Source organism: Lynx canadensis, chromosome X, assembly GCF_007474595.2.
Source record: "Lynx canadensis isolate LIC74 chromosome X, mLynCan4.pri.v2, whole genome shotgun sequence".
In the NCBI taxonomy this organism is placed as follows: Eukaryota; Metazoa; Chordata; class Mammalia; order Carnivora; family Felidae; genus Lynx; species Lynx canadensis.
In genome coordinates, this window is record NC_044321.2 from 57288788 (window position 1) to 57311107 (window position 22320).

Consider the following 22320-nt stretch of genomic DNA (forward strand, 5'->3'; position numbering starts at 1 on the left):
CTGTTGCTTCAAGCTCCCCTTTCAGAATAAGCTCTGCTAGGGTCTCAAATGGGAAAGAAATTGCAGCCTTTTATTTGTACAGCAGGTAGGGCAGGACAGTGAGTCTCGGTCAAGGTTTGTGGACTTCTGGGAAAAAGACTGCCAGCTTCCCTTCCTAAGTATTCCTTGTTTAAGAAATACATGAAAGAATCAGTCTGAGGAGGTAATTAATAGAAAATACAACTGGCATCCATTCCTGGCTCTGACTCACTGTGCACACTCCCGCAGTCGTTACCATGGTTTCAAGGCTGAAGTTTTCTCCTCTCTGCCCCCCTGCCTGCTCTTACGTTCATTTGTCACTCTGCTCCACAGACTCCTCCACAGTCGGTCTCCATAGACTGGTGCCGACTTAACCCTGTAGAGAAGCTGGCTTTTATGGTGTTTGTTTCACAAATAATGTTTATTGCTCTTTTTTCTTGAATAAAAGAAAAATACATGCCAATTGATATAAACACAATATAATATAAACAGAAATAAATAAAAGGTAGTCACAAACTCACATTCCAGAATGAACACTTCAGATTTTTTTTAAGACTTGATTTTTTTTAAGTGATCTCTTCACCCAACTTAGGCCTTGAACCCACAACCCCGAGATCAAGAGTCACACGTTCCACCGACTGAGCCAGCCAGGCACCCTGAACACTTAAGATTTTATATTTCCTTCCCTGCCTTTTTGTGATGCATACTGCATAGTTGAGATTGTATATGATTCTGAATCTGACTGCCTTACAGTGCTTTTGACCTTGAAACCCCCCAGCAGACCAATGTCTTCTCCTTTGAGCTATTGGCCCCTAGATACTGCTTACACAAACTTGTTTATTATAGTTGTTGCTGTTATCTGCTGGAACACACAGAGCTCTCACAATATTTCAGGCACTAAGCATTTGTCAGGTGCATCTGCCATTTAATACTGGCTCTTCACTGGGATCTGAACTCTGCTTCATTCCCACTCTTCATTCCACGGTCGGTGGTCACAGGAAGGGCTGTTCCCTATGAAAAACCAGAAGTAAAGTGCCTCCTGGGCTCCTGGCTGTGGATGAGCTGATGAACATGAGGCCATACTGACATTGTCAAATTCCATCCCCCCAGCCAGACTTGGAAAGTCAGTACATGGGCAGGATCCACCTCACAAGCGGAGAACCAATGATCCCCTCAGCATTGGATGTGTTTCCTACAGTTTACCACTCCCAATCCGAAACAAAGAGTGCCCAAGATGTGGTATGTCCAGAAGTCACAGCAGTACAACAAGAGGGGGCTGCTTGTTATGTATGAGTTGGGGGTGGGCACAGTATCAAAAGTGCTTGATCCTTTGGTCTGGGCATGAAGCACCGAAGTCCAGCAAGGCTGTATCCAAACACTAAACTCTGAACTGGAGTTCTGGCTGGTAGTGGCAAGCTGGGACAGCTATCTTACGGAGCCTAAGAAAAAGGTTTGACCTTATATACAAATCAGGAGAAGAGGGGTTACAGATAAGGGAAGAAAGTGTGGGGACACAAATTCAAAACTCATTCATCTTACTCTAACATTCTATGAGTTAGTCGTTGGTTTCTGTGCTTTACAAATATAAACTTGTTTAATTCTCTTAACACCCTGTGAGTAGGTACTATTATCATCAACTCCATTTTACAGATAGTAAAACTGAGCCAAAGAAGGATGAGGTAATTTCCTCAAGGTCACAGAGCTCGTAGCCAGATGGTGGAGCAGTCTGGCAGCCAGACAGTCTGGCTCCAGAATCCATGCTTTTAAGTATTTTATACTGCACCATTACAGAAAATTTGGAAAATACACAGAAACATATACAACAACCTGTACTAGCACCACTGGTCACATTTTGCTAGGTGGTAGCCTTCCTGTCTTTTATGCATATATAATAGAGCACACTATATACTTTTTCTAAAAAATGAATCATATTCTATAGCTTGGTCTGTAACCTTCCTTAAGTCCATTTCCTGTGTCAGCTTTTCAGACAGCTTTACACTCATTATTTTAAATGGCGCATATCCTTTTGTGTGACTGAAAACATTATTTATTTAAGCAATACCCCACTGAGGAACATTTAGACCGCTTCCAATTTTTCTCCATGACAGAGTTCCGCAAGAGGCAGAGGGGTGATAGCTTTTTTTTTTTTTAACTATCTTCTAAATCCAATCAGCTACAACTGCAGAATAAAATTTAAAAATGAAAAACCTCAAGAGAGAGCAAGGCCTATCCGTAGGAGAGAGCAGGAGGAGGGGGCAACCACCGCGGCTCTTCCTCCTTTCCCTTTGTCTGGCGGCCCCGCGGGATTGGCTAGAGCCGGCGCCAAGGGACTGCAGAGGCCCGCACTTCCACTACGCATGCGTGGAGGAGATGGGCAGGGGAGTGAAGGAGCATGGGAGCTAGCGCAAATAATGGCGTGCGATAGAAGGAACAGCAACAACAAAAAAAACGCAAAGGCGGGGTTTCCCGCCCCTGCTTCGCCATTGGCTCCACCCCTCTATCAGAACCGAACTTCTTATTGGTCAGACATCTTCAGCTCCATTGGTCCGCGGGCCCAAGGACCGGGTCTGCCCCAAATTATGCCTGCTTCCAGGGCTACAGCAAAAACTGTCAAGTTCGATGCCGTTTTCAGGCATTTGTTTCGGACATGCCCGTGGGGCCTGAAGGGGCTTTGTCAGGCAACCGAAGCCTTTGACAGTACAGCCCTAAGATTCGAAGATGCCGCCCAAGGGAAAAAGCCGTTCCGGGAAAGGGGGGAAAGGTAGAGCGGCCAAAGCAGCCAGAGACAGTGGGATCGGATGAGGAGCGAGGGGAGGAAGCCGACCGGCGACCCCCAGGGCCCGGGACGGGGCAGTGGGTGGCCAGTGACTAAAGGATTGACCCGGAAGTGAGAAGTTGGAGACAGTGCGGACTTCTCTGGAAAGCCTTTATTGAAAACGTAGGGGAATTAGATGGTAGATAGAGGAAGACAAAGGACTAAGAGGAAGTTTTGATGGTTTCTTCAAAATGGGGAAAACTTGAGAGTGAGGCTGACGTAAAGGATCCGGTAGAGTTAGAGAGGTAAGGGGCCGGAAGGAGTGAAGTTGGAGAAAATGGGGTCTAGGACAGAGGTGGAGAAGTTGACCTTTGAATAGGAGAAAGGACACTTTATGCTCGAGGCCATAGGGAAAGAGACGAGGATGGGTGTGGTTGTAAAAATTGGGGCCACAGTGGGGAGGTGTTTATAGGATATCATGATTCATGGCCTCAATTTCTTGTTAAAGTGGAAGGCAAGGGTAATTTTTAAGACCGAGGGGCAAGGACTGAGTGAGGTTCTTAAGAGTGGTAAAGGTTTGGAGTCGTCATTGGGGGTGATGGGAAAGGGAAGGAAACACTAATAAAAGGATCAGCCCTCAAGGCTGAGAGCCTAAGGTTGAAGGCCATGAATTTGTAGAGGACACAATCTGCACAGTCTTGATTTACCTGGTAACTTGCAACTGACACAATATAAGATTGAGAAGAGCTAGGTGTAGCCTTGAGCCAAGGTTGAGGGTTTGTTGGACAATGAGAATAGAATAGCAGAACAAGTGAATTAAGGGTGACAGTGGGAACACAGATGATCGAGCATGGGGGCCAGACTGGCAGGGGAAGGAGAAATGGGTAGCCCAGGGAAACACATCAGGATAAAGGTACCGAAGTTGGGAGTGATTTCTGTGAAGTCAAAGAGCCTGTGTTGTGGGAGTGAGGCATGAGAAGGCTGGAAGAACATGAAGTTGTAGCCAGAGACTGAACTGTTAGTTCTCGGTGGCACAGTTCCATCGTGTTGTGCCCTTGGGAGCAGGTGGCCTGGAGTAGAAGGCATGGACATTGAGCAGGAGGGAGGTCCAGAAGTGTGAAGTTAGGTTGTTGGGTGATTCCTCAGCCTAGGTGGTGAGGTCATCCAAGATGATGGCAAGAGTGAGAATGGAAAGGCAGCCTGAAACTGCTGCCAGAGTCCTCAGTCAATCAAAGGGAGTGAAGTGGTGGCAGTCAGAAGATGGCAGCATCCAGCAGGGGAGAGGCTGGGATAACAGGAATGCATCATCGTTCAAGAGTGAATGTACAGCAAACCCATTTAAGAGTTTGGTGTAATAAAACTCCTTTGGCAGTAACATTTTCCTAGGCATTTGGTGATCAGCATTTTGGGTTTTCAGTTTAGTTGGACATTTATTGAACAACTGTTGTGTGCCAGGTACTGTGCTAGGCATTGGAGATACTAAGACAAGTAAGATGGAATCTCCTGATTAAAACTTTTCAGTGGTTCCCTATTGTAGGTTCCTTAGTGGGGCTCAGGCCCTCATGCCCTAACCTTCAGCCATTTCCCCAGGGCTTACTTATCTCACAGCACTCACACCTCAGACTTGGATTCATCCATAGTTTCATACACACCACGATGTTTGACCACCCTGGGGTGTCTCCTCATCCTTGTCCTTTCTTCACTTAGCTTCCGTTCATCCAGGAAACCTTTCCCGACTGGCTAAAATGGCTCTCAGTGCTTCCACAGCCTCTGTCCATAGATCACAGGTCATTCTCCTGAAATGATCTGTTTACATATCTGTCTTCCCCCGTAGAATATGAATTTCCTGAAGGAAGATACCATGGCTTGTTCATCTTTGTATGCCCAGTATCTAATAGTTATTTAGGAAATGTTTATTGAACTGAACATTTAATCCAGCAGTAGTTCTTAGGAACATCAGCCTCTAACAGTAAGTATGCTGCCACAAACACCAAAGTTGGTGTAGTGGTGAGATGACATAATAGTAAAATGTAAGATGCTCCCTGTGGTGGTTAATCTGAATACCGACAACTTTTCTTAGTAAGGTATCAATAGGCAATGCAGGAGACTCCAGGAATTTGGACAATGAATACGTTCTTTAGCCAAATATGGGTGGTGGAAAATTTGATCTTTATTTAAAATAGATTCTTAGAGATTTTACTTATTGGAATTGTGAGTACTCAAATACATAGTTGCAGTGCTTATTAGAAATCTTACAGGAGTGGGGCGCCCGGGTCGCTCAGTCTGTTAACGTCCAACTTCGGCTCAAGTGAGGATCTTACGGTTTGTGAGTTCGAGCCCTGTGTCGGGTTCTGTGCTAACAGCTCAGAGCCTGGAGCCTGATTCAGAGTCTGTGTCTCCCCCTCTCTCTGCGCCTCCCATGCTCATGCTCTGTATCTCTCTGTCTCTCAATAATAAATAAATGTTAAAAAAAAAATCTTACAGGAGCTCAGGGATTTGCCCTTAGAAGCAGGATTTCAAATTGGGTCCAGAGAATCTGGACCAGACTTTTGGCACTCTCATTCATCCATTAGCACACTCACTTGTATATCTGTTTTCTACGAAGGGCTTATGTGGGCATGAATTTCTTGTTTTAAGAGAGGTGAGTCACAGATTAATTGTAGCTTCATGTAGTAAAGTGGCAGAGTGCCCCTTTGAAGCATGGTGCTATGACAGAAGTATCCACTCCTCTTGTATTGGACCTTTCTGTAAATGTCAAGATGCATTTTAAATGAGTACCTATGATCTCTTCTCTAAAGGGGGAGCAGCCTCTGGGAGTGACAGTTCTGACAAGAAGGCTCAGGGTCCCAAAGGTGGTGGCAATGCAGTAAAGGTGAGTTACTAGTTCCTTTTCTTTCATGTTAAATATAAATAACATATATATACATGTGTTATTTTGGTACCCAGAAAAGGAAAAGACAGTATGCTTAACACATTCTAAGAGGCTAGCCTACTTACTACTGGGGCACCTGGGTGGCTCAGTCAGTTAAGCATCTCACTCTTCATTTCAGCTCCAGTCACGATCTCACGGTCATGATGACCAGTCGTGATCGAGCCCCTCATTGGACTCTGCACTGAAACGGTGTGGAGCCTGCTTGGGATTCTCTTTCTTTTTCTCTCTCTTCCCCTTCCCCCCCACCAAAATAAACTTAAAAAAAGAGGCTAGCCTACTACTGATAGGAAATCAAGATAACATAAAATTGGAAAATAGGGACCAGTCTCACAAAGTAATTCCATTTTATTTATTTTCTCAACTGTTCCCTCAAACATCCAGAATTTCTTCATACTTTGTATTGTTTCTTAACATGTATTAAGTTAGATCTTCCCAGTAAATGAATGAACTGTTTGTCAGAAGGAAATAATATTTAATATTTTATGTTGCTCCCCCAATTGGTAAGCTACAATCCAGGGACCTGACCATGAACATTGGGATGGGAGGCAATCACAAATAACTATTTGAAATACTTGACCTAGTACAGAGGAGTGTTATCTGCCCTGGGAAAACAGAACCTTACTACTTAGTGCTATGTAACAAGGCAGTTTCATTGTTTCAGAGTATGGGATCCGATACTTGGGTTCATTCATTCAATAAGGATTTAGTGACATCTGCCCTGTGCCAAGCAGTGTACTGAGATGGTTTCTGTATTTAAAAACAAAAACAAAAACTGGCACCAGGGTGGCTCATTCAATTGAGCTTTCAATTTCAGCTCAGGTCACAATCTCATGGTTCATGAGTTTGAGCCCTGCGTTGAGCTCTGTGCTGACAGCTCAGAGCCTGAAACCTGCTTCAGATTCTCTGTCTCCGTCTCTCTCTCTCTGCCCCTCTCCTGCTCACACTCTGTCTATCTGTCTCTCAAAAATAAATAAACATTAGGGGCGCCTGGGTGGCTCAGTCGGTTAAGCAGCCGACTTCAGCTCAGGTCATGATCTCGCAGTCCGTGAGTTCGAGCCCCACGTCGGGCTCTGTGCTGACAGCTCAGAGCTTGGAGCATGTTTCAGATTCTGTGTCTCCCTCTCTCTGACCCTCCCCTGTTCATGCTCTGTCTCTCCCTGTCTCAAAAATAAATAAAACGTTTAAAAAAAATTTTTTTTAATAAAAAATAAATAAATAAATAAGTAAACATTAAAAAAATCTTTAAAAAATCCAGCAGGTAAGAGATGGTTTCTATTATCACAGTATACTTGGAGCAGTTAGGTAAAGATAAATTTCACTGCTGTATAATAAGTGGAGTAGTGGATTGCATCATATAAACCCAGCCATGCACACGCAGCCAAAAAAAAGAGAGAGGGAGCATAGAAATAGTGTGGGCTTTTCTACCCACTTTTCTACTCAATGACCCTATGCCCCAGAGAAAATGAGGTAGGAGACATTAATCAGCTTCTCCATAGTAGACCTCTGTTCTCGTATGAGCATCCAGTTATGTGAAGTGGGATTCTGGTATCCAAAGAGAAGTTCTCATAAAACGTGGTCCCTAAATATAAACCAAGTACTTCATCTGGTGTTCAGCTGAAGAAGTTGTCATTGTTGCCGCAGTCTGGGGAGATAGGCTGTGTTGGGTTTGATGAGGGCTGACATGTTGGTCTCCAGTATGGTATCTTCATAAGGGATATTGTAGGGAATTTTGGCCATATGCAATTTTCACCTTATATGCTGACTTTTACAAGCACCCAACACAAGAGACTGCTCTGCTGCACATGGCTTCAAAGAGGATTCTTGCTCTTTCTGGAAAAAAAATGAGTTCAGTGTGGCTGTGCATGAGGTATGTGGAAAGAAGTGGCACATAGGAAATTTGATTAGAACTAAATTCTCTTGCTAAGCTTTTTCTTTTGAGATTATTTTATTTTATTTTTATTTTATTTTGGGAGAGAGAGCAAGCACATGAGCAGGGGAAGGGCAGAGAGAGAGGGAGACAGAGAATCCCAAGCAGGCTCCAAGCTGTCAGCACAGAGGCTGATATGTGCCTCAGTCCCACAAACCGTGAGATCATGACCTGAGCCAAAATCCAGAGTTGGACACCTAACCAACTGATCAACCCAGGCACCCCATCTTTTGAGATAATTTGAGACTCACATTCCACTTGTAAGAAATGGTACATGTGCTGTTTCCCGTTTCCCCCACTGATAACATGTTACATCAAACTCTAGTACAACAGCACAACCAGGAGGTTGACATTGATCCAGTAAACATACAGAACATTTCCATCACCCCCAGAATCCCTCTTGTTGCCGTTTTATAGCCACACCCACTTTCCTCCCCCACCTTCCCTCTGTCCTTAACCCCTGGCAGCAACTGATCTGTTCTCTATTTCTGTAATTTTATAATTTCAAGAATGTTACACGAATGGAATGACACAATATGTAACCTTTTGGCTTTTTCACTGGCATAATTCTCCAGAGATTTCACCTATCAATAGTCTATTCCTTTGTATTGCTAAGTAGTGTGCCATAGAATGGGTGTGCCGTAGTATGTTTAACTGTTCACCTACTAGAGGACATCTGAGTTATTTCTGGTGTTTGGAAAGGTCCCAGTAGGAAGGGAACCCTGGAACCCTCCAGCCTTTTAGGGGCTAGGCTCCTTCCACATCCTGCCATCCTGCTTTCAACCCCACTCCTGAGCCTACACCCTGCCCTGTGTCTCTAGAGCTGTCCGGATTCTGAAATCCACCTGCCAACCACAGCTTCCCTCCTTCCCCTTTGCTTACTGCCTCCCCCAGTCTTGTTCTGTTCTTCTGTGCACATGTACCTCTAGCCCTCGAGCCTGCCTGTTCTTCCCACCGTCTCCCGGCTTCGTGTCTGTTTTGCAAGCCCTGTATGTTCTGTAGGCTGGAAATTAGATCAGAGAGCTTGACCACTGGATGTCGGAGCCCCGACTCTTCCTTTTGGTCAGCTGTTGCATCCACCTGCCAGACTACCAACTCCAGATCATCCAGTAGTCTACTTCCTTTACATTAAAATTTTAATGTTTGTTTATTTTTGAGAGAGAGAGACAAGGAGAGGGATGGAGGGGGTGCGGACAGAGAATCCAAAGCAGGCTCTGTGCTGACAGCAGCATGCCCAATGAGGGGCTTGAACTCATGAACTGTGAAATCATGACCTGAGCCGAAGCCAGAAACTTAACTGACTAAGCCACCCAGGCGCCCCTACTTCCTTTACATTTAAACCTAGAACTGCTGGGCCCTGCTGGAGAGTCACACAGCCTTGGGAATTGGGACCACTAATTCCTGGTCTCTAACCTTAGCTAGGCTCTCAGTACTACTCAGCAGTCCTCTGCCACTCACTTCAAGCCATCCACCACCCTGCTCCAGTCCGTCAGTAGATAACTTCGTCCATTGTTTCTCAATCCTGCTTTACATCAGATTCGCCTAGATAGCTTCTCAAACTACCAATGTCCTGGACCTTGGTGGATTTTTTGTTTATCTTTTGAAAAAAATTTTTAATGTTTATTTATTTTTGAGAGAGAGTGAGAGAGAGAGAGCATGAGTGAGGGAGGGGCATAGAGAGAGGGAGACACAGAATCTGAAGCAGGCTTCAGGCTCTGAGCTGTCGGCGTAGAGCCTGATCAGGGCTGGAACTCAAAAGCCATGAGATCATGACCTGAGCCAAAGTCGGATGCTCAACCTACTGAGCCACCCAGGTGCCCCTCAAAAGCACTGAGGACGATTCTGAAATACTGCCAGGGTTGACAAACACTGACCCAGTGTCACAGGGTTGGTGTGAGGATTTCATGAGAGAAGTGCTTAGCACATGCCTAGCAAATAATAACTTTTAAATATTGTTAAATTTTCAGAAGAAAATGGAAACCTGATCTATTGTGAGGAACTCATTGGCTTTCTGGCCCCCTCTCCAACAAAGTTCACTTCACCCACATCTCCTTTCTCTGTCTTCTCATCTTTCTTTCTTTAAGACTAATAAGTTTTTCAAGCAGGGCTCTGAGTACTAGGCCTTATCCTGCATTATGTCCACCCTGTTTCTTTGCTCTGTCTTCAAGCTTTCCCTCTTTACTGCATCTTTCCCTTCATTCTGAGACCTCTGCCCAGGGACCTTTAAAATACGTACATGTTGGGCTGCCTGGGTGGCTCAGTCGGTTAAGCGTCCGACTTCGGCTCAGGTCATGATCTCACAGTCCTTGAGTTCGAGCCCTGCGTCGGGCTCTGTGCTGGAGCCTGCTTTGGGTTCTGTGTCTCCCTCTCTCTTTGCCCTCCCCCAGTTGTGCTCTGTCTCTCTCCCTCTCTCTCTCTCTCAAAATTAAACATTTAAAAAAATTTTTAAAAAGCAAATAAAATATAAAAAACAATAAAAAATAAAAATAACATACATACATGTCTGTGACCATTTTCTTCTGATAAGAGCCCTTTCTCTTTTTCTACCTCAGCTGGGGGAGTACCCCACACGGATTTCCTTCCTGCCTCCTATCCCTCCCTCTGTCTGCCCTCCACTATCTGGCTTCTGCAGTTTCTACTCTTCTGAAACTGCTTTTGCTAAGGTCATCAATCACTCATTACTAAATTGGTTGTACTTTTTACCTGATCACTGCCGCATTTAAGCCTGTTGACCATTTCCTCCTTGAAACTTTCTTTTGGCTTGGTTTCTATTAACACACCTTTCCTACCTTTCTGGCCTTTCTTTTTGTATTATGGTTATTGAGCTTTTTCCTTGCTTATTGCTTAAACATCAGTGTTCTCCAAGGATGTCTTTAACCTACATTTCTCCTATTCTCATTCTACGTAACCTCCCTGGGCAATCTCATCACCTCCCATAGTGTCAACTGCTACCTCTGTGCTAATCACTCCCAAATTCTCTGTGGGTTGGCTATCTTGTTTTAAGTTTATTCATTTATTTAAAGAGAGAGTGAGAATGCACAGGAAAGGCAGAGAGAAAATCCCAAGCAGGCTCTGCACTGTCAGTGCAGAGCCTGAAGCGGGGCTCAAACCCACAAACAGCGAGATCATGACCTGAGCCAAAATCAAGAGTCGGACACTCAACCAACTGAGCTACCCAGGCGCCCCAGGGTTGGCTGTCTTCTAAGATGCCAGTCTTACACAGTTGCCATTTGGTCACATTGCAAACCCCACAGGTACTACAGACTCATTATGTGTAACGTGTCAGACTGTCCAGACCAAAATACTTGTTTATTCATGTATAAAGTGCTGGGTGGTCTCCCCTTTCTGTGATCATGAATGCTGTAATTCAGTTCCCAGTAATTGTACCAGAAGGTTGCTTTGTGAGTGTAGAAGCATAAAGAGGGGGGCATTCTAGGAGCTGTTTTGGCCAGGCCAACTTGAGGTCTTGATGAACTGTCCTTGTTTCCCAACATGTATCTCTAGTGTCCAGATTGTTCCTGTCTGCCCAGGACAGTACATTCTGTACATCCTGTACATTCTATATAAGTTTGCCTCTCTGAGCCCTGCTTTTTGACACATTCTTTCCTTTGCTATCTATGTTCCTATCTCCTGTGTAGCTCTTCCATTGGGAAGTTATTCCTGTGGGCCTAGAATCCCTTTGCCCCCAATTGCAATAGTTGAACCCTGAAGACAACCTTGATTTGCTTGTCTCCATTTATAAGGGAGACACCTTTAGCCCCCATCCCAGTGTATCACTTACAATATGAAACAATGGATTGTGTTTGAGAAATTGGAAATCCTGCAAAATGGCTACCCTGACAAAACCAGTTTTCAAGATGGAGTGATTTTAATAAAAACACATGGCTTTATGTAAACATAGGTCAAACTTGAATACTTCTATAGGAATGAGTATTCTTAATCAACATACGATACTTTTTCAAAGTGTTGAATTGTGAGGAGGCTTTATACCTTGGGCCTTTTCTCATAAAAAATATTTCCTAGTGGGTTTTTAAATATCATCCCCACTCTGATGAAATAACAGCTAACCTTTATTGAATACTGACTGCATCACCTCAGTCTTCACAACCCTATGAGAACACATAAGTACTATTATTATCTCAGTGCACAAAGGGGGAAACACTTAGAGGTTTAAGAAAATGCCTACAATTGGGGCACCTGGGTGGTTCAGTCAGTTAAGTGTCTAACTTCCGCTCAGGTCATGATCTCACAGTTTGTGGGTTCAAGCCCCACATTAGGCTCTGTGCTGATGGCCTAGAACCTAGAACCTGCTTTGGATTCTGTGTCTCCCTCTCTTTCTGCCCCTCCCCCACTTGTGCTCTGTCTCTCAAAAATAAATAAATGTTAAAAATTTTTTAAAAAGAAAAAATGCCTGCAATTGTACAGCAGAGGTGGGATTTGACTCAAGGGCCTAAGCTTTCAACCATTCTGTTTTCTCTTCCTGTTATCATTGAAGTACATGGTTAAGATGGTAGCTTCCCACAGCCAGGTGCCCATTTTCCATCTAAATCAGATTTCTGAGGGGTGCCTGAGCTCAGTCAGTTAAGCGTCCGATTTCTCCTCAGGTCATGATCTCACAGTTTGTGAGTTCAAGCCCCGTGTCGGGCTCTGTGCTGACAGCTCGGAGCCTGGAGCCTGCTTCAGATTCTGTGTCTCCCTCTCTCTGCCCCTCCCCTACATGCACTCACTCGCTCTCTCTCAAATATAAACACTGAAAAATTTTTTTAGTAAAAAAAATTTTTAAATTAATTTAAAAAAAAATCAGAGTTCTGAGATAGTGTCTTGACGTGGGAAACGAGCTTGTGGCCATTGCCAACTGAGCAGACTTCAGGGTTTTGTTGCCGTAACCTGATCTATTTTTTCACTACTGGGGGTAATACAGCATGACTGCTGTACTGTGAGAAAAGGAATTGTTTGTGTCTCTCAAATTATGTGACCATACTTTTTCCTTGTAGGTCAGACACATTCTGTGTGAAAAACATGGGAAAATCATGGAAGCCATGGAAAAGTTGAAGTCTGGAATGAGATTCAATGAAGTGGCCATACAGTATAGTGAAGATAAAGCCAGGCAAGGGGTATGGTGTTGTTTTCATTTATCCCCCATGGAGGACACACAGTGGTAGGGGTTATTTCTATGTTCTGCCTTTAATTTTAGCCGTATCTTGGTTTAAAGATCTTAAAAGCAGAAATGTACAGTTGCGTACAGGGCACCTGTTGTCTAAGACTAGGCACGGCCAAACTCGCACAGCTGAGACACCTGGCAGCATTGTGAGTGCTTATGTGTTCAGTCCAGGGTTGGATCTCTTTCACCCATTTGTCCTTGTCAAGCCCACTTCTTTACAGCCCAGGCAAATAAAACTAGGAACCTTAGCATTTGTGTTGGGAAATTCTCAAGCTACTGTAGAACTGTTTCCTCTGGAGGGCCACCTGACGTCACATATCTTTTGGGTTTTTCAGGGTGACTTGGGTTGGATGACCAGAGGTACCATGGTGGGACCATTTCAAGAAGCAGCATTTGCCTTGCCCATAAGTGGGCTGGATAAGCCTGTGTTTACAGACCCTCCGGTTAAGACAAAATTTGGATATCATATTATTATGGTTGAAGGGAGAAAATAAAATTGTATGGAAGACTGACAGTGTTTTATACAATTCTGTTTATTTCTTTTTTTAAAAAAATTGTTGATGTTTTTATTTATTTCTGAGACAGAGAGAGACAGAGCATGAGCAGGGGAGGGGCAGAGAGAGAGGGAGACACAGAATCTGAAGCGGGCTCCAGACTCTGAGTTGTTGGCACAGAGCCTGACGTGGGGCTCGAACTCATGAGCTGTGAGATCTTGACCTGAGCTGAAGTCGGACGCCCAACCGACTGAGCCACCCAGGTGCCCCTGTTTATTTCTTTAAAAGGTGTTGAGTAATCCTTGTATTTTATGAACTCTGTCATTGTGGGTTTGTAGGCACAAAATGAGGTGGGGAAAAGTTAGTGTGCACACTATAGTGGGTATTCAGTCAGCTGTTCTCAAAGATAAGTCAAGCAAGGGCACCCGGCTGGCTCAGTCAGTAGAGCATGCAACTCTTGATCTTGGGATTGTGAGTTTGAGCCCCACATTGGGTGTAAAGTTTACGTAATTAAAAAAAAAGAGAGAAGTCAAGCAGACTCCTTTTAACCTTAAGTCTCTTTTCCCTGAGAACTACTGTCTGTGATTCTCAGTATACCCCGTAAGTTAATTTAAAAATCATTTCTAGGGGAGCCAAATACCTAGTTCACACTATTCACACATTGAGTTGGACATCAAATAGATGGATTAGCATATGAAAATCCTAAAATAAGCAATAGGCAACACTTGTTTTGTAAGTTAGCCAACTTTGATCTGCCAGGACAGTTATTAGCTCCAGTGTCTTAATATAATATGCTGTACATAAAGGCCATTCAACATGAACTCTTTTTTTTTGTGAACTCTTCTTTTTAAATAAACATTTATTGCAGGCAAAAAGGCACTCAGTTCTTCTACCAGTTGTTTGTACTAGACTAAGCAGCCAATGTTTTGTGTATCTGCATTTTTTATTTCACATTCCCATATTTATAACATACAAAAATGTATAAAGAATTATAAATACTGTACTGCTTCAAAAATAAAACTTTGCCAACATAACCACATGATTCTTAACAGTGATTCTTTTAACACACTGTGTTCTTGCTCAGCTGCATTTGACATAGAAGTTTCTTATTTTAGAGGAGTTTCTGGGCATCCTCAGCAGGTTAGTCCTCCAGATTTTCCCCACTGAGCAGACTAACGGATGCCCCATTCCCTCAGATACATAGATATGCCAGTATGTATTGAGAGATGTTCGAAATAGTAGGCCTAAGATGAAACTTCTAAAAACCCCACTCAAAACAATGTGTCTAAATAAGGGCTATAAATTTGGAAAATCTTGAAGAAAATTCTGAAAAGCTTTATATGCATGAGACACTACCTAGTTAGCATCATTTGCTCAGGACATTGGCTTACCCAGGATACTGACTGAATGCCTTTTGCAGGGTGTCACCCACAAAGTAAAACGTGCTGGAAAGGTGGAGTAGGAAAAGCAAACTTAGAGATGCCTGGGTAGCTCAGTCGTTTAGGCGTCTAACTTTGGCTCAGGTCATGATCTCACAATCTAGGAGTTCCAGCCCCACGTCAGACTCTGTGCTGGCAGCTCAGAGCCTGGAGCCTGCTATGCATTCTGTGTCTCCCTCTCTCTCTGCCCCCCCTCCCCCGCCTGCTCACGCTGTCTCAAAAATAAATAAACATTAAAAAAATAAAAAATAAAAAGCAAACTAACTTGTGGCATGGAAAGAGAAAGCAGTGGTAGCTACCTTGTGAGAAAGCAGAGCAAGAATGGGTCTCTGACACCAAGCGACCCTTTGGGAAGTTAACTTTGAACTGGCAACTAAGGTTCTAAAGGAGTTGATAAATGAGAAAACTAAGGATTTATACCGACTTATACATATTATAGCACATGCCTTCAATTCTGCTTTGAAATTACATCTTTTTCATTAAGTTCAATGCTTAATGAACCAACTTCATTCAGAGTAAAATAACTGCAAATTAAAACCAAAATGAGATCTTGCTTTTTACCTATCAGATTGGCAAAGTTCAAAACATTTAACATGTTGTTGGTAAGGGTATGAAGAAACAGGTATCCATTAATGGTAGAAATGTACATTATTATAGCCTCTATCGAGAAAATTTGGCAATACCTATCAATATTATAGATACAGGGGCGCCTGGGTGGCTGTCGGTTGAGCGTCTGACTCTTGATTTCGGCTCAGGTCATGATTTCACAGTTTGAGTTTGAGTGCCGCATTGGGCCCCACACTGACCGTGCAGAGGCTGCTTAAGATTCTCTCCCAAAAGAAAAAAAAAAGAAAAATTACAAATATACCCTTGCACCCAGCAGTTCCATTTCTAGGAATTTATCCCATAGATATAATACACGTGTAAAAGGTACAAGGATATTATTCATCACAGTGTCAGTTGGAAATAAACAGACTATCCATCAATAAATGATGGTGTATCCATTCAATAAAATATCATACAGCTGTGTTAAAATTAAAAACTGGTGCAGAACAGCATATATAACATACTATCATTTGGGTAAGAACATAGATATACAAACATATACTTGTGCTTGTACATATATACTGTCCTTGGGAATGGTAATCCAGAACTGGGGGCAGGGCAGGTTAGAGACTTTATTTCATACCCTTAGATCAGGGGGTCTTAATCTGTTCTGTGCCATGGAGTCCTTTAGCAGTTTGCCCAAGTCTATGGATCCCTTCTAAGTTGCTTTTATTTTTTTTAAGTTTATTTATTTTGAGAGAGAATCCCAAGCAGGCTCCATGCTGTCAGCACAGAGCCTGACACAGGGCTCAATCTCACAAACTGTGAGATCATAATCGAACCAAGATCAAGAGTCGGACAAGGGGGCGCCTGGGTGGCGCAGTCGGTTAAGCGTCCGACTTCAGCCAGGTCATGATCTCGCGGTCCGTGAGTTCGAGCCCCGCGTCGGGCTCTGGGCTGATGGCTCAGAGCCTGGAGCCTGTTTCCAATGCTGTGTCTCCCTCTCTCTCTGCCCCTCCCCCGTTCATGCTCTGTATCTCTCTGTCCCAAAAATAAATAAACGTTGAAAAAAAAAATTAAAAAAAAAAAAAGAGTCGGACTGGACCGTTTAACCAACTAAGCCACCTAGGCGCCCCTACCTGTAGTTTTTTAAATTGTTTTATATACAATATGTAGGTTTAAATTATACATATTTCATATTTTCTTGAGTTCTGTGTGCTGTTCTAATTATTGAACCTGAAGGTGCAGTCATAGGAATCCTCAATTTGTAGCCAATTTGGACAGAAGTGTGGATAACATGGGGGCCCAATACTAGCAATTGTCAACCGAAGTGAGGGCAGTTTTATGGGAGTGAGCACTTGAACCTGTGGAGTCTGACTGGAACTCCAGGTAGTATCAGAACTGACTTGAATTGTAGGACACTCCATGGATATCTGCCAAAAACTGGAGGACTGGTGTGGAAAACCTCTGCACATTTGGGGTCAGAAGTGTTGTCAGTAAAAACATCTCAGTATATTCAGTGAAGCAAAGACAGTTTATTATGGTAACTTTTCACCAAGTAACACATGGTTTAAAAAACTCCATTTCACTCCCTACTGTGTGATCTTGGGCAGGTCACAGCCTCATTGAGCCTTAGTTTCCTCAACTAAAATAAAGTAAATGCCACCCTCAACCTCAAAGGATTATGGTAAGGATTAAACAAGGAACCTATGCAGAATACCCAATACAGAGCAGGTACTTCATAAAAGCTAGTTCCACTTCTCAAGTGCAGAGTTCTGTATTGTACTTTGTTTCTGAGAAGCAACTGAACTCCTTTTCAGTCTACCACCCAAAGATCCGCTATGCTGACCTGTATCAGAATGCAGTGGGAGGTGAGTGAAGAATGGCTAAGTTGTTGACAAAGTGACTCCGGAGTCAGGAGCCAGTGATAAAGAAGCCTGGCACCAGGTACCTTATCCCAGCCTTCTGCTGGAGTGAGCTGAGGACACAAAATAGCATGTTAATAAGCAGGTCACAGATTCAGAATTCCAATAAGCTCCTGCTTAAACTAATGTGCTTCCATATGCATTTGCCAGTGTCATCTCAGTGAAAGAAAGCAAATGGAGAAGAAAACACTGAGAAAAGTGACTTTATTTTCTTACCTGAAGTGTGATATACAGAAGTGGTCATTTCCAGAATGAAATGAAGAGTGGCAAGAATAATTTCACAAAAACATTTCTAGAAATCACATAGTTCTATTAAGTTGACAGAGCATGCCACCACACTGAGCGTGGAGCCTGTTTAAGATTCTCTCTCTCCCTCTGCCCTCTCATGGACTCACGCCCTCACTTGCTGTCTAAAAACAAAGTTTATAGAGCATGCCTAAAAGAAAAATATAAGCCTATTCAAGTAAAGAAGTATTAACCTAGTGTTCAGAATATCAGAATATATGTACAGGGGAGGGGGACAGGAAGGAATAGGGAGTAAATGCAGAATTTACAAAATAGTTAAAACCAAAACCTTGCTTTTTGAGATCTCTCACCTTAAGCCTAAATGCTTCATGCTCCCAAAGAATCCAGTTACAGGAACGAATTCATACTCAGTGTCTCATTTTAACAATAAACAGGTTATAGTCTTAAGGTTTATTAAGCTGCTTATACAAACTTAAAGTCATGAGCATGACTTCAGGATCGGCGCTTTTTATGTCAAGTGCTTTAACGAAGCAGTTTAAGGCCTCCTGTATTTTCCCACACTCTTTCAGTTCTTTTCCACGAATTACAAGGGTCTCATAGTCATTCACAGCCTCCACTGCCTCATCCTGGGGAGAATCAACCAACTGTCTGCCAGACAAAGAGGTCTGTCGTGGGTTGCCAGGAGAGGTCTCTTGAGCCAAAGCATGAGGCTCAGGTGTCATTAACTTATTTTCTGAAGGCAGCGTTTTGCCAGGAGGGTCTTCTGTCCACTCTGAGACTTCACCACTGCTTTCCTCGGCTCCTTCCTCCAGGTAATCTTCAGCAACCTCTGCTTCACTGCTGTTGTCAAGTCTTTCCTCCATATCCTCCACGTGGTCTAAAACCACATTAACAAGAGACCTCCTAGAAGCCAGGGATCTTCTAGAGGTTACAGACTTATTTATACTATCAGCCATTTTCAGTGAAAAGAACATTCCTGGCGGACTGATGTCACTTTTGGGAGTGGAAGCATCAAACTGTTTTACAGATAACAACTGAAAGGGAGGTGTGTTGAATGGATCTGTGCTTGAAGTATCTTTAAAAGTATCATCTTCATCTTCACCATCTGAAACGATCCTTCTAGCTTTCCTTCTGACTTTCACATTAACTATTACTTCTTCTGGCCCATCGTTTATCTCAGGAAGATCCATACTGAGATGGGCTTTGCCATGCTCGACCTCTGCTTCAGAATTAGCTGCAGCACTGCACAGGCTATTTTCATTCTCAACATGCTGCAAAGACTGCCTGGAAAGATCTTGTCCATTGTCTGCAGCAGAGTCTTCCAAGAAAAGATTGAAATCACATGCATACTGTGATGAGGATGCTGAAGGTTCCTCTTCCAACTTGGCCTCACTGCCTTGAGCATCCTGTAGTGCACCGTGGGATGCTGACACGTCATCATCAGCTATTTGAATTACAGATGTGCTTGACTCTGTATTTTGATTTGCGCTGGTCATGAGACTCATGGGCCAGGGACTGCAGTGAAGTAAAATCTCATTGTCCTTCAGTTGATCTAGATGTGGCCCAAGATCAGCTCTGACCAATTTGCTAAGTGAATAATTAAAATTTCCCAGAGGGTCCTCTTGCGGTGCCTCCTGTGTAGGCCCCTCTTGCAATGTCTCTTTCTGTATAGCCATTCCCATGGGGTCAGTACAAATTTCGTCCACATTTCCACACCACTTGGGCAAAGTAGCCACAGAGTCAGCATCAAATGTGCTTTCGCATGGGTGACTACCATCTTGTAAGACGGTAACATTCATCTTTACATTGGAGAGATCTTGATTCCCATGCTCTTCAGGCAGATCATCAATGGTTATACTTGCCATTTGGGAACGGATTTCTTCTTCCTGGGTTAGAAGTGGTGAAGGCCAAGGCTGCGGTTTCCTTGATTCAGGGCATTTCTTCTTTGTTTGAGAAGGAAATATAGGTTCTCGCTGCCAGATCCCCTCATTTTCAGTCCTTTGTCTTTCCACTAAAAGCTCTGTATTTTGAGATTCTAATTCAACAAGGAATTGAGCTTTCTGAACCCTTTGCTGAATATAGTGAGATTCTTCGATCACATCAAGCTCTTCTTTAACAGACAGATCACGTGTGTACATCAAATCATGGTCTGAGATTCCAGCTATCCCCAAAGAGTGCAGGTAGGCAATGTGTTCATCTAGTTTCTTATCAGATCTCCTCTGAGCAGCGTGCAAAGACTGAAGCTGCAGCTGGGTTGCAGAGTTCTGAAAATCCTCAATTGTAAAGAGCTCTCTTAATTCTTGTTTAGTAAAATAACGGAAAGGGTTCTTATCGCCAGTAGTTTGTCTTATTAAGGAGTCCTTGAAAACCTGTCTTCTGTAGATTTTTTCCTCTACAGTCCCACAAGTGATCAGCCTATAAACTACAACATTTTCTTTTTGTCCAATTCGGTAAACTCTATCCACAGCTTGGGCATCAGTTGCAGGATTCCAGCTAGGGTCAAAAATGACCACTCTAGTTGCTGCAGTTAATGTTAAGCCAACACCACCTATTTGAGTGGTAAGCAGAAAAACAGAGTAATCTTTATTTTGCTGGAATAAGTTAATTCTTTTTTCTCGTTCCACAAGATGAGTAATTGTTCCATCGATTCGCAAAATCTTAAAGTGCCGATTCTTTAAGAGGCATTCGATGATGTTTAGAATTTGTCTTGACTGAGAAAACACCAGAGTCTGATGCCCTTCATCTCGCAATCTCTCAAGCAGCTCTATTAGAAATAGCATTTTTCCAGATTCTGCCATCAGTGTATCATCAGTTATTTGATCAATCTGGTCCACATCTGAGGAATCTTCCCCTTCATTTTCACCTGGAACAGAGAATTTCACAGACCCTAAATTCAACAAAAGACAAGCCCGTGCAGATAGCAGCCTAGGATGATCACACAGCTTCTTTAAGACACCTAGCTCAGCCAAAGGTGAGCGTGTCTCCATCAACAACTCCTTGATATGATCTAGAGACACAAATTTCCTGTATATTTCTTCTTGTAAAGGCACAAGACGTATCCAAATAATAAAATCATTTTTCCTGGAAAGGGAAGGCATTTCACAAATGGCATCAACATCTAGATTCTTTTCGCGAAGTCTAACCTCTGGGTTGCTTGACTTTTTCTTTTGTACCTCCTCTTTCGTCCTCCTGAGGAAATAGGGTTTTATGATTGTCATTAAGTTTTCAGATATTTTAAATCCCAAGGCTTTTTCCCCTTGGGTAGCATCCTTCTCTCTTGCTCTAGTAATAGGATTTTCATACTCCATTTTGAAAGTTTTTAATGTTCCTAGCAGGGACCCTTGACAAGCAAAATCAAACAGGGACCATAGTTCTTGTAAATTATTCTGGATTGGGGTTCCTGTGAGGAGGATGCGATTACGGGTAGGGATAGCCCGAGCACATATTGCTGACTTAGTAGATGAGCTTTTTATTTTATGTGCTTCATCAAGGATGACATAGTCCCACACAAACTCTTGGCCGTTCAAGCTTGAAAGCTGTTGCCAATTATTGATTAACATTTGGTATGTAGTGATAATGACACCATTCCTTTGCTGAATCCGATTGAGGTTTCTGGTACGTTCATTCTTACTAGGACCGTGAAAGGTTTTCACTCTCATTCCTGGAGTCCACTTAACAAATTCTTTTATCCACGTGCTAATGAGATTGGTTGGCATGATCAGCAGCACATGATTCACGAGTGTGGCATCAAACATACCAGAAAGGAAAGCGATGATCTGCACAGTCTTCCCTAATCCCATATCGTCTGCCAAGATGCCACCTTTTCTTCCATCCCTATATAGGCTATAGAGGAAAGCTACACCTTCCTTCTGGTGCTCAAATAGTTGGTTGTGAAGCTCTTGATAGAGCAGCAGGCCAGAGTTGCACACATCTGTGAATTCATCATCTCCGTGTTCTGCCAACTCCTCCAAGGCTTCCTGTAATTTTTGGATTCTGCTCATCACCTTTTCATTGGGAAAAATGTCCTTTGCCAAATTAAAAAGTTTAAATGCTTCTTCCAGATCTCCATTCTTAGTTGCTTCTTTGGCCTCTTTCACGTATCTGTAAAAAAAAAATATATATATATAGATAGATAGATAGACAGATAGATATAGATAGAGAAGATTAGAAAAGAAGGAAACAGATTGAACATTCAATCTGAGAACATGTTAGAGTCCATTTTGGAAACTAAACTGCAGTTGGGTTTTTAATATCCTCAATTCAGGATGGGAAAGATTAGCACAGAAGATGCCAATGAAAGCTGGCATTACTTAAGACACATACCCACCAGACACTGCCAGCAACACCTTCAGACATTATTTGTGAGAAATGTGCAAAGGTTATTGGTTCCACGGTATTTTTTTAAAATGTCACCCATAAGAAGTATGGAGTGATATTTTCTTGTAAAACCAACCAACCAGGGATGCCTGGGTGGCTCAGTCAGTTGAGCATCCGACTTCTACTCAGGTCGTGATCTCACCGCCTGTGTGTTTGAACCCCGCATTGGGCTCTGTGCAGACAGCTCAGAGCCTGGAGTCTGCTTCAGATTCTGCATCTCCATCTCTCTCTGCTGCCCCTCCCCCACTCTCACTCTCTCTGTGTCTCTCAAAAATAAACAAACATTAAAAAATTAAAAAAAAAAAAACAAAAACAACCAAACCAACCAACCTATATCGTGGGAGCATGGAAACAGGAAAGATACCTGGGCACTTCTCAGACCTTATTTTTCTGGACCTCTGATACATTTGACACTAATGATCACTCCCTCCTTAAAATTTCTTTCTTCCACTGGATTTCTATAGATTCTTCCTGGTTTCCTTACCCATCACTGGCCATTT

General features: G+C 43.0%; 2 protein-coding genes across 2 annotated transcripts in view; one reads left to right on the forward strand and one right to left on the reverse strand.

Annotated features, from left to right (window-relative positions):
• The first annotated feature begins 2680 nt into the window (after positions 1-2680).
• Positions 2681-13307, forward strand: PIN4 (peptidylprolyl cis/trans isomerase, NIMA-interacting 4). Its single transcript, XM_030305454.1, has 4 exons — positions 2681-2779; positions 5572-5645; positions 12627-12746; positions 13129-13307. The coding sequence occupies exons 1-4, from the start codon at positions 2737-2739 to the stop codon at positions 13285-13287; spliced, it is 396 nt and encodes a 131-aa protein (XP_030161314.1). The 5' UTR covers positions 2681-2736; the 3' UTR covers positions 13288-13307.
• A 3482-nt stretch (positions 13308-16789) lies between these two features.
• Positions 16790-22320, reverse strand: part of ERCC6L (ERCC excision repair 6 like, spindle assembly checkpoint helicase) — a 35346-nt gene continuing 29815 nt past the window's right edge. The window contains exon 2 of the mRNA XM_030305453.2: positions 16790-21544. Coding sequence (XP_030161313.2) covers positions 17887-21544 — 3658 coding nt within the window. The 3' untranslated portion in view covers positions 16790-17886. The remainder of the gene's footprint in view (positions 21545-22320) is intronic.

Excerpts from the sequence above, each read along its gene's own strand:
- PIN4 (XM_030305454.1), top strand. The coding sequence starts at position 2,737 with ATGCCGCCCAAGGGAAAAAGCCGTTCCGGGAAAGGGGGGAAAG. Across the intron at positions 5,646-12,626 it reads GTGGTGGCAATGCAGTAAAG|GTCAGACACATTCTGTGTGA; the intron begins GTGAGTTACTAG and ends TTTTCCTTGTAG. Across the intron at positions 12,747-13,128 it reads AAGATAAAGCCAGGCAAGGG|GGTGACTTGGGTTGGATGAC; the intron begins GTATGGTGTTGT and ends TGGGTTTTTCAG.